The following is an 11,530-nucleotide window of genomic DNA, read 5'->3' on the forward strand; positions in this document are numbered from 1 at the left end:
ATTTCCCTCGTTTTGTTATTACCCTAGAGTAGCGTTGGTGTATCTTTTCTCTCTCAGTTAATATTTATTATAAACATTCATCATAACAGCATATATGCAATTACTGGTCACTTTGTTAGGTACACCTTGTTTATAGCAGGTATGACCCCTGTTGCTGACAGAACTGCGTCATGAAGTCATGTTCATTAATTGTTGACTTGAATCTGCCGTTCCACCTCATCCCAAAGATGCTCTATTGGAGTACAGTGAACTCATCTTCATGTTCAAGAAACCAGTTTGAGATGATTTGAGATGATTTTGAGATGGAGTGGTAAAGTCTATGTTTTTAGGGGAAATCACTGAAAAAGAAATCATTGTAGCAGAATCTAAAAACAAGACATCCATGATGGGTTAGACATGGTCATCGTAAAAAAGACCTTGGATTGTATAATCAAACCTCTATGTTATATTTTTAATCTCTCATTTTATTCGGCTGTATTTCCTGACCGAATGAAAGTGGTAAAAGTTATCCCACTTTATAAATCGGGAGACAGACATAGTTTTAATAATTATAGACCAATATCATTGCTATCACAGTTTTCTAAAGTGCTTGAAAAACTCTTTGCACAAAGATTTGATAGTTTCATTGAAAAACATCAACTGTTAAGCGAAAGTCAGTACGGATTTCGACGGAACAGATCAACAGCAATAGCATTAATGAGTACTATTGAAGACATTTCATCAGCAACACATCATAATAAATATACTATTCATTGATTTAAGAAAAGCTTTTGACACTCTGCAACACTCCATCTTGATTTCTAAGTTAAGAACTTATGGTGTGAGAGGAATAGTATTGAACTGGTTAAGCAGCTATTTACATAATAGGTTTCAGTATGTGCAGTGTTTAGGCAATTCATCTGATAGAATGAAAATAGAATGTGGGGTCCCTCAAGGTTCTGTTTTAGGACCAAAACTTTTTAATTTATATATAAATGACATTTGTGATGTGTCAAAAATGTTGAATTTTGTTTTGTTTGCAGACGATACAAATTTTTATTGTTCCGGAGAGAACTTGAAAGAATTGGCTAAAATTATGGTTATTGAAATGAAAAAAATGAAAAAATGGTTTGATGTAAATGAGTTATCACTGAATTTGGAAAAAACAAAGTTTATGATATTCGGAAACCGTGTAAAGGAGGAAGAGATAGTATTATCTATAGAGGGAGTATTAATTGAAAGAGTGACAGAATTCCATTTTCTGGGTGTAATAGTGGATGACAAGTTAACATGGAAATCACATATTGAACATGTTAAAAAAAAGTTGGCTAAAAGTATTTATATCCTGGGTAATGTTAGATATATATTAGATTACAAGACAATGACAATATTATATTTTTCATTGTTTCTACCCTATCTGAGCTATTGTGTTGAAGTATGGGGGAATACATACGTGACTAATATGAAACCATTATATTTATTACAGAAGAGAGTGATTCGAATTATGCATATTGTTAAATATAGAGAACACACTAATAATTTGTTTATAAAATCGAAATTGTTAAAACTAGAAGACATAGTGAAATTACAGAATTTAACTATTATGTTTAGGGCGAAAAATAAAACACTACCTCTTAAGTTACAAAGTTTATTTGTATTGTGTTCAGAAAATGGGGACGGCAGAAGGAAGTTTTATTTTAAGCACCTGTTTGCTCGAACCACACAAAGGCAAATGTGTCCAACAGTCATCGGCATAAGAAACTGGAATTCTCTCAGTGATCATCTTAAGTGTTGTATAAATGTTTCTCAATTTAAAATCTGCTATAAGAATAAAATGATAAACCAATATGAAGAAGTTGAAAAGAATAGAATTTAATTGCAGAAAAATGATCTTTTAGTTTGATATTTAGTGGTATTGCTCATTGTTGAGTATATTGTTCTGTTTGCTTTGTTTTGTTATGTGCAGAAAATTGTCATAGTGTAATTTTGGTTGCCTACTTGTATTACCACAGATAGGGGGCAGGTATCAATAAGAATTTATTCTTCTTCCTGCTCCTTTTCATGCATGGAAACAGTGTTACTTTAATTGAAAGGAAGGTTGTGTATGGGAATGCATTACTGCTGTGTGAAACAAAAAAAATATTGTTTGCACCAGTAATAAATAATCAAATATATCAAATTATCATCAATATTTAAATAAATGAACCATCGCACCAAACAAAACAACAATTCAACAGACAGTTCTATAAAACTGTGGATGATTCAAAGTGCTGCTATAACTGCACAACAAAACTGCAGTGAGAAAAGCTTTGGATGTTCAGTTTAGTTATAATGACAGTTAAACAACTAAAATACTCGATTAAGTAGGTGAGAAAAAGTTACATTTACTGGATCAGTTTAAGACCAAAATACATTTGAATGAATTACTGACATGGACACTTTGTGAAAAATTACTAAACAGTTCAGGCAAAATTTTACTAAAACCTTGAATTAAACTTGAAAGTTTTCATTTAAATTCCACTGTGACTGTGTACACAGGAAAAACTACAAAATAATGTTTGTTTGTTTGTTTGTTTGTTTTTGTAAACACTGTGGACCGATCTGCATTTGTTGTTGCTAAATTTAAATATTTGTTACTATTTAATGATCATAATCTCATTTGAACATAGGTTTGATTTAGTGGAGTCAGTTGTTCCCATGCATCATTCTGTAAGTGTGAGAATGAACTAAGATTAGAAAATGTCAAAATATAAAGTTTGATTTATTTTTATTCATCACAGCATCCTAAACTTTGCTGAACTTTTTGAAATATAAAATAAACTCGCTGAGTGTTGACTGTCACATTTCAAAGCACCAAGTAAAGATAAACTATTAAACTTTAACTGGGTCAGACTTGTTACTGCATGATGTAATCACACATACCACACCCTGCATCATGTGATTGGCTCTTGGTCGCTCTGTAAGAATATATCTCCCTTCACAGATGTGTCTGTATCAGGATGGGTCTAAAGGTGAACAAGAGCAGAGATCTGTTTCCCTTCAGAGCACAGAGGTAGTTTCTGTTCAGAGGAAGTGAAACTGTCTGACAGTCACTGAGAGACGGTGAAACGGCACAGCACATGAATCAAATGGATCAAACAAAAATCTGCTGTTCAGTCTGTTTGGAGCTACTGAAGGATCCAGTGACTATTCCCTGTGGACACAGCTACTGCATGAACTGTATTAAAAGCTTCTGGGATGAAGAGGAAGAGAAGAAAATCTACAGCTGCCCTCAGTGCCGGAGGACTTTCACAGCGAGGCCTGTCCTGGTGAAAAACACCATGTTAGCAGATTTAGTGGAGGAGCTGAAGAAGACTGGACTCCAAGCTGCTCCTGCTGATCACTGCTATGCTGGACCTGAAGATGTGGCCTGTGATTTCTGCACTGGAAGAAAAATGAAAGCCTTCAAGTCCTGTTTATTCTGTCTGGCATCTTACTGTGAGAAACACCTTCAGCCTCATTATGATTCACCTACATTCAAGAAACACAAGCTGGTGGAGCCCTCCAAGAAGCTTCAGGAGAACATCTGCTCTCGTCATGATGAGGTGATGAAGATGTTCTGCCGTACTGATCAGCAGAGTATCTGTTATCTCTGCCCTGTGGATGAACATAAAGGCCACGACACAGTCTCAGCTGCAGCAGAAAGGACTGAGAGGCAGAGAGAGCTGGAGGTGAGTCGACAAAACATCCAGCAGAGAATCCAGGACAGAGAGAAAGATGTGAAGCTGCTTCAACAGGAGGTGGAGGCCATCAATCAGTCTGCTGATCAAACAGTGGAGCACAGTGAGAAGATCTTCACTGAGCTGATCCATCTCATCCAGAAAAGAAGCTCTGATGTGAAGCAGCAGATCAGATCCCAGCAGGAAACTGAAGTGAGTCGAGTCAAAGAGCTTCAGGAGAAGCTGGAGCAGGAGATCACTGAGCTGAAGAGGAAAGATGCTGAGCTGAAGCAGCTCTCACACACAGAGGATCACATCCAGTTTCTACACAACTACCCCTCACTGTCAGCACTCAGTGAGTCTACAGACTCATCCAGCATCAATATCCGTCCTCTGAGCTACTTTGAGGATGTGACAGCAGCTGTGTCAGAGGTCAGAGATAAACTACAGGACATTCTGAGAGAGGAATGGACAAACATCTCACTGACAGTCACTGAAGTGGATGTTTTACTGTCAGATCCACCAGAGCCAAAGACCAGAGCTGGATTCTTAAAATATTCATGTGAAATCACACTGGATCCAAACACAGCAAACAAACTGCTGTTATTATCAGAGGGGAACAGAAAAGCAACATTAATGATTCAACAACAGTCTTATTCTGATCATCCAGACAGATTCACTTGGTTGTTTCAGGTTCTGAGTAGAGAGAGTCTGACTGGACGTTGTTACTGGGAGGTGGAGTGGAGAGGGGGAGGAGTTTATGTAGCAGTCGCATACAAGAATATCAGCAGAAAAGGGATTAAATGTAAATTTGGACATAATGACAAATCTTGGGTATTAAATTGTAACAACAACAGTTTTACATGTTGGTACAACAACATCAAAACTCCTGTCTCAGGTCCTCGTTCCTCCAGAGTAGGAGTGTACCTGGATCACAGAGCAGGTATTTTGTCCTTCTACAGCGTCTCTGAAACCATGACTCTCCTCCACAGAGTCCAGACCACATTCACTCAGCCGCTCTATGCTGGACTTTGGGTTTACTATGTTGGAGCCACAGCTGAGTTGATTAAGCTCAAATAGACTGAAGTCTTTCATATTGTGGGTTTAAGTCTGTGTTTTAGTTTCATTTTATTTTCTCTCCATCATTTCTGCACAGAGATCAGCTGTCAGTCAAACATTATGGGTGGTACCTCCACATCTTCTAGTTGTTCTCTTGATGTTTCTGAGTTTTTAAAGGAGATCTTTCCTGTGACTGTTTATGGAGGCTATCACTGCTCATCATCATTTTGATTTACTAAAATATTTCTCCACATGAAAATGTAAACTTCTCTATCCTCTAAATGTTTCTGGAATATTTGTCTTGAAAAATGTCGACATTTCTCTTTATGAGTATGGCAGACCATGTGTGTGTGTGTTTGTTTTTGTCAAAATCATCAAACAAATGAGGAAAAACTGTGATTTTAATGAATGAATTCATATATTGTGTTGATGTTTTATTGTGTGAATAAACTGGAAGGTTTGACTATAAATCAAACTTTGAACAAAGTCTTTTCTTCTGTCTTCATTCCAGGATCTCACTCAAATCTGATGCAGAAAATATGAAACTAATCTGAGAGAATAACTGAAGCAGTTTTCCTCCTGAAGCATCACAAAGTTCAGAGTTCATGTTTAGAGCAGAAGATTCAGCAGTCGCTCTGTGACCTTTCAACTTTCTTCACTAAAACAGCTTCATTACAGAGAAACAAGTCACATTTTCTTCATGTTCTTAAGTCCTTTAAAATGTTTTTAATGGTCCTTGAATGCAGCATCAGTGTCGCAGGTTTAAAAGGTCACTTTCTGTTGTGTTCAAAGATTTCCTTCAGATATGGTCTTTAATCAGTAAAGCCAGTGATACAGCAGTGTCATTAGCTGTGTTATTGGCACCAGGCTGTGTTTATGTATGTATTTAATTCTGTCTGAGGATGTCTTCAGCATGAAATGATCATTTGCTCAGCTGCTGTGTCTCAAACGACTCCTACAGTCTTTGCTTATGTGACCAACTTTTAAACAACCAAAACAAATTCCCCTTTCCTTGATAAAAGTCAACTTATCCCGATGCATTTTAGCTTTAAACTGCTTACAATTCTCTAGTAAATGATTGCTGTGTGAACAAAACAAACAACTATGCAGAACAGTGGAATTTGTTCTGCTTCCAGTTGATTGAGTTTTGACTCCTGGAACTGTACTGACATTAGTGGCAAAACTACTTCCCTTTTTTCTTTGCTTGGTGGAACTTGAACCTTTAAAACTGTTTCCAGATTGTGAGTCTTGGATGTTGCCAAACACTGGATCTTATGCTACTTTCACCTGTTTTATTATGAAGGCAACCAGATCAGTGAACACTGCTCTGTGACCATTTTGTTCCTGCAGTTCATAGGCAACAACTCTCCATTTTTCACTCAATTTGTATGGAAGTTTCATAACAATCATTCTCTTGAAGTGTCTGTGTGGTGCAGCTGGTCTGGTCTGTCCAGGCTGCACCACACAGACACTTCCAATCACCACACATCAAAGTACAAAGCGTATGACGTCATCACATTCTGTGTTAGGAAGTCACATTTAGGAGTTAAATTCATTGTTCATCATACTCAAGAAATCTTTCTGTTATCTTGATTAACTTATCCCAACATTGTCAATCAGACTAAGTGATCACATGACGCTAGTTATCAACTCTATAAGGTAAACCAGGGTTTCCCATTTTAGCTACTAGCCTGTTTACATGAAAGGGGTGGCGTTGGGGGCATTTGACCAATCACATAGAGAGCAGCAGAACAGCTGACTTTACAAAGAAAGATAAAACTATAAACATGAACAGGTTAAACACTTGTATTAATAAAGTTCAAATAGGAACTAAAAGTTCTTTTGCTGAGCTCTGTTGATGTTTACCAGTCTGGGAGAAAATACAAGCATAAATACAAAAATGGCCGTGGATATACTGGGAAAAGCATGTCGAATGATGAGCAGTGATACAGGAGACCAAGAGGAATTGCTCAGATAAGATTAAATGCTTTCATGGACGAGGACATGCTAGGGACAAGCGTTGCAGACAAAAGAAAAAACGAGATTAATGTTTATAGAGGAATTCAAAATGTTGTGAAATTGTTCTGCAGACAAATGGGAAAAGTCAAAGAACGAAGTTGAATTTAAGAATCTAAACTGATTAGACTACTGATGCTCATCAATGGAAAGATCCTCCCACTATCCATGGCACAGCAGTCCAAAGGGATCTTTCAGGTACTAACGTATTAACGTCATTAATATTCGCTTGTCCTGCTGCAGACTTTTCTATCCAATCTAACAGTGAGAGCGAGCATGTGGTGCCCCACCCACTGGCTACAGGCCACATATTTCTGCAGATAAAGGCACCACCGTATTTGCCTTTATTCCGATGAAATGTCCTCTAAAGGACGCCCACACAATTGATCAAGTCAGAGACCAGATGCCGATATTGTAATTCCATTAGAAAAAAGGCTGCACTTAAGTAGGGAAGATATGTGTAGGGTTTTTAAGGCCATTGCAGTCCCAAATGGAGGCAGATGGGGTATGTGAAGTTCAATATCTGTGGGCTGAGCACCCTGATACCACAACTCAAGAGTTCTGTTTCTGCGTTATCAAAGGTAGCCGGTCAGAATATTCTGGATAATCCTTCATAATTGATCAGAATTTGCCAAATAGACTTAACATGGTGTTAAGTCTGTCACATCATTTATGAAAGTCAAAGGTTAAAGTGTGATTTTCATCAAGAAGAACTTGAAAAGAGAAACTACATGACTATGACTCGACATTAGGCACAGACAGGAATGCTCAAGCGGTATTAGCTGTTTGAAGGTACATTAGGAAAATGTTGAACGTAGTGCACAACAAGCACCTTATTTCCTCCACAGAAGGTTGATAATTAACCTTTAACCTCCGTCACTGTGATGTGTGAATACTTCTGCTACTTTACGAACTATTGTAATCATAAAACACTTTTAAAATCTGTATACTCCAATGATTTAAAAACAATAATACAGCAAACATTTAAAACCAATCTCATGACCAAGGGCGCTGCTGGCTTCAGGACCATGCAATAATCCATGTGTGGTTTGTATTTGTATTATAATACAGTCTGTAAGAAAGCCTTTTGTTATATTATTGAGAATATTGATCAACTAATTGTGATGGTGATGGTGCTCATCCGTCTTTTATCAGTCACTGCATTTTAACACAGTTTGCTCACCGTACATTCCAGTTTCTGGTCACTGAAACCAGTCAGACCTGAGCTCCTGGGAGCCTCCCTCAGGTGAATGTTGTTTTTTAAACTTCGTACCGCTTACAAAACTTCCCCAGCAGAACAATTGGTTTCAGGTTTATTTCTGTAAAGAGTCTGTACATGATAGATAGTTGTTGTTGTTTTTTAAATATCGGACACATAATCAGGAAAACACAAAAGGGAAACATTTGTCTTCTTTCTTTTTCATTTTCCCAGCACTAGTTTATTACATCACAGCTTAAAACACTGATTCCAGTATTCAACTAGTTATACATCATTTCCATCCCTTCTTCTTACTGTGTTGAGCCATCAGAGATGCTTCATATTTGCATGTTTTACAGGATTGTCTGCCTGGAGTCTGTCGTCATTGTGCTTAAATAGTAGTTTTGACTTTTCATATAAATGTCAGGATAGGCAGCATCTTCTTTAACTAGTTCAAGCTGCCAAAATTAATCCAGAATTAAATTTTAATCCTTATAAAAGGCTGAAAATAATTGTTCTGAATCCAAAACAGTTAGATGTAGTTTGTTAATTTCCCTCGTTTTGTTATTACCCTAGAGTAGCGTTGGTGTATCTTTTCTCTCTCAGTTAATATTTATTATAAACATTCATCATAACAGCATATATGCAATTACTGGTCACTTTGTTAGGTACACCTTGTTGCTGACAGAACTGCGTCATGAAGTCATGTTCATTAATTGTTGACTTGAATCTGCCGTTCCACCTCATCCCAAAGATGCTCTATTGGAGTACAGTGAACTCATCTTCATGTTCAAGAAACCAGTTTGAGATGATTTGAGATGATTTTGAGATGGAGTGGTAAAGTCTATGTTTTTAGGGGAAATCACTGAAAAAGAAATCATTGTAGCAGAATCTAAAAACAAGACATCCATGATGGGTTAGACATGGTCATCGTAAAAAAGACCTTGGATTGTATAATCAAACCTCTATGTTATATTTTTAATCTCTCATTTTATTCGGCTGTATTTCCTGACCGAATGAAAGTGGTAAAAGTTATCCCACTTTATAAATCGGGAGACAGACATAGTTTTAATAATTATAGACCAATATCATTGCTATCACAGTTTTCTAAAGTGCTTGAAAAACTCTTTGCACAAAGATTTGATAGTTTCATTGAAAAACATCAACTGTTAAGCGAAAGTCAGTACGGATTTCGACGGAACAGATCAACAGCAATAGCATTAATGAATACTATTGAAGACATTTCATCAGCAACACATCATAATAAATATACTATTCATTGATTTAAGAAAAGCTTTTGACACTCTGCAACACTCCATCTTGATTTCTAAGTTAAGAACTTATGGTGTGAGAGGAATAGTATTGAACTGGTTAAGCAGCTATTTACATAATAGGTTTCAGTATGTGCAGTGTTTAGGCAATTCATCTGATAGAATGAAAATAGAATGTGGGGTCCCTCAAGGTTCTGTTTTAGGACCAAAACTTTTTAATTGATATATAAATGACATTTGTGATGTGTCAAAAATGTTGAATTTTGTTTTGTTTGCAGACGATACAAATTTTTATTGTTCCGGAGAGAACTTGAAAGAATTGGCTAAAATTATGGTTATTGAAATGAAAAAAATGAAAAAATGGTTTGATGTAAATGAGTTATCACTGAATTTGGAAAAATCAAAGTTTATGATATTCGGAAACCGTGTAAAGGAGGAAGAGATAGTATTATCTATAGAGGGAGTATTAATTGAAAGAGTGACAGAATTCCGTTTTCTGGGTGTAATAGTGGATGACAAGTTAACATGGAAATCACATATTGAACATGTTAAAAAAAAGTTGGCTAAAAGTATTTATATCCTGGGTAATGTTAGATATATATTAGATTACAAGACAATGACAATATTATATTTTTCATTGTTTCTACCCTATCTGAGCTATTGTGTTGAAGTATGGGGGAATACATACGTGACTAATATGAAACCATTATATTTATTACAAAAGAGAGCGATTCGAATTACGCATATTGTTAAATATAGAGAACACACTAATAATTTGTTTATAAAATCGAAATTGTTAAAACTAGAAGACATAGTGAAATTACAGACTTTAACTATTATGTTTAGGGCGAAAAATAAAACACTACCTCTTAAGTTACAAAGTTTATTTGTATTGTGTTCAGAAAATGGGGACGGCAGAAGGAAGTTTTATTTTAAGCACCTGTTTGCTCGAACCACACAAAGGCAAATGTGTCCAACAGTCATCGGCATAAGAAACTGGAATTCTCTCAGTGATCATCTTAAGTGTTGTATAAATGTTTCTCAATTTAAAATCTGCTATAAGAATAAAATGATAAACCAATATGAAGAAGTTGAAAAGAATAGAATTTAATTGCAGAAAAATGATCCTTTTAGTTTGATATTTAGTGGTATTGCTCATTGTTGAGTATATTGTTCTGTTTGCTTTGTTTTGTTATGTGCAGAAAATTGTCATAGTGTAATTTTGGTTGCCTACTTGTATTACCACAGATAGGGGGCAGGTATCAATAAGAATTTATTCTTCTTCCTGCTCCTTTTCATGCATGGAAACAGTGTTACTTTAATTGAAAGGAAGGTTGTGTATGGGAATGCATTACTGCTGTACCATGTGTGAAACAAAAAAAAAATTGTTTGCACCTGTAATAAATAATCAAATATATCAAATTATCATCAATATTTAAATAAATGAACCATCGCACCAAACAAAACAACAATTCAACAGACAGTTCTATAAAACTGTGGATGATTCAAAGTGCTGCTATAACTGCACAACAAAACTGCAGTGAGAAAAGCTTTGGATGTTCAGTTTAGTTATAATGACAGTTAAACAACTAAAATACTCGATTAAGTAGGTGAGAAAAAGTTACATTTACTGGATCAGTTTAAGACCAAAATACATTTGAATGAATTACTGACATGGATACTTTGTGAAAAATTACTAAACAGTTCAGGCAAAATTTTACTAAAACCTTGAATTAAACTTGAAAGTTTTCATTTAAATTCCACTGTGACTGTGTACACAGGAAAAACTACAAAATAATGTTTGTTTGTTTGTTTTTTAAACATTGTGGAGCGATCTGCATTTGTTGTTGCTAAATTTAAATATTTGTTACTATTTAATGATCATAATCTCATTTGAACATAGGTTTGATTTAGTGGAGTCAGTTGTTCCCATGCATCATTCTGTAAGTGTGAGAATGAACTAAGATTAGAAAATGTCAAAATATAAAGTTTGATTTATTTTTATTCATCACAGCATCCTAAACTTTGCTGAACTTTTTGAAATATAAAATAAACTCGCTGAGTGTTGACTGTCAAATTTCAAAGCACCAAGTAAAGATAAACTATTAAACTTTAACTGTGTCAGACTTGTTACTGCATGATGTAATCACACATACCACACCCTGCATCATGTGATTGGCTCTTGGTCGCTCTGTAAGAATATATCTCCCTTCACAGATGTGTCTGTATCAGGATGGGTCTAAAGGTGAACAAGAGCAGAGATCTGTTTCCCTTCAGAGCACAGAGGTTGTTTCTGTTCAGAGGAAGTG

The 11,530-nt window shown here is 35.8% G+C and overlaps 1 protein-coding gene across 2 annotated transcripts; it reads left to right on the plus strand.

Moving 5' to 3' along the window:
• Positions 1-3,176: 3,176 nt before the first annotated feature.
• Positions 3,177-5,064, plus strand: LOC146687065 (tripartite motif-containing protein 16-like). 2 transcript variants are annotated; one of them, XM_085439144.1, is made up of 2 exons: positions 3,177-3,890; positions 4,592-4,714. In XM_085439144.1, the coding sequence occupies exons 1-2, from the start codon at positions 3,192-3,194 to the stop codon at positions 4,646-4,648; spliced, it is 756 nt and encodes a 251-aa protein (XP_085295270.1). In that variant the 5' UTR covers positions 3,177-3,191; the 3' UTR covers positions 4,649-4,714. The 2 variants fall into 2 exon arrangements, with proteins under 2 accessions (XP_085295270.1, XP_085295269.1); XM_085439143.1 differs by having other exon boundaries at positions 3,177-5,064.
• Positions 5,065-11,530: the final 6,466 nt, after the last annotated feature.

The sequence above is a fragment of the Copadichromis virginalis genome, linkage group LG18 (genome assembly GCF_057382275.1).
Source record: "Copadichromis virginalis isolate Kocher_CV1m ecotype Utaka linkage group LG18, C_Virginalis_male_GT1.1, whole genome shotgun sequence".
NCBI lineage: Eukaryota > Metazoa > Chordata > Actinopteri > Cichliformes > Cichlidae > Copadichromis > Copadichromis virginalis.

Excerpts from the sequence above, each read along its gene's own strand:
- LOC146687065 (XM_085439143.1), top strand. The coding sequence starts at position 3,192 with ATGAACTGTATTAAAAGCTTCTGGGATGAAGAGGAAGAGAAGAAAATC.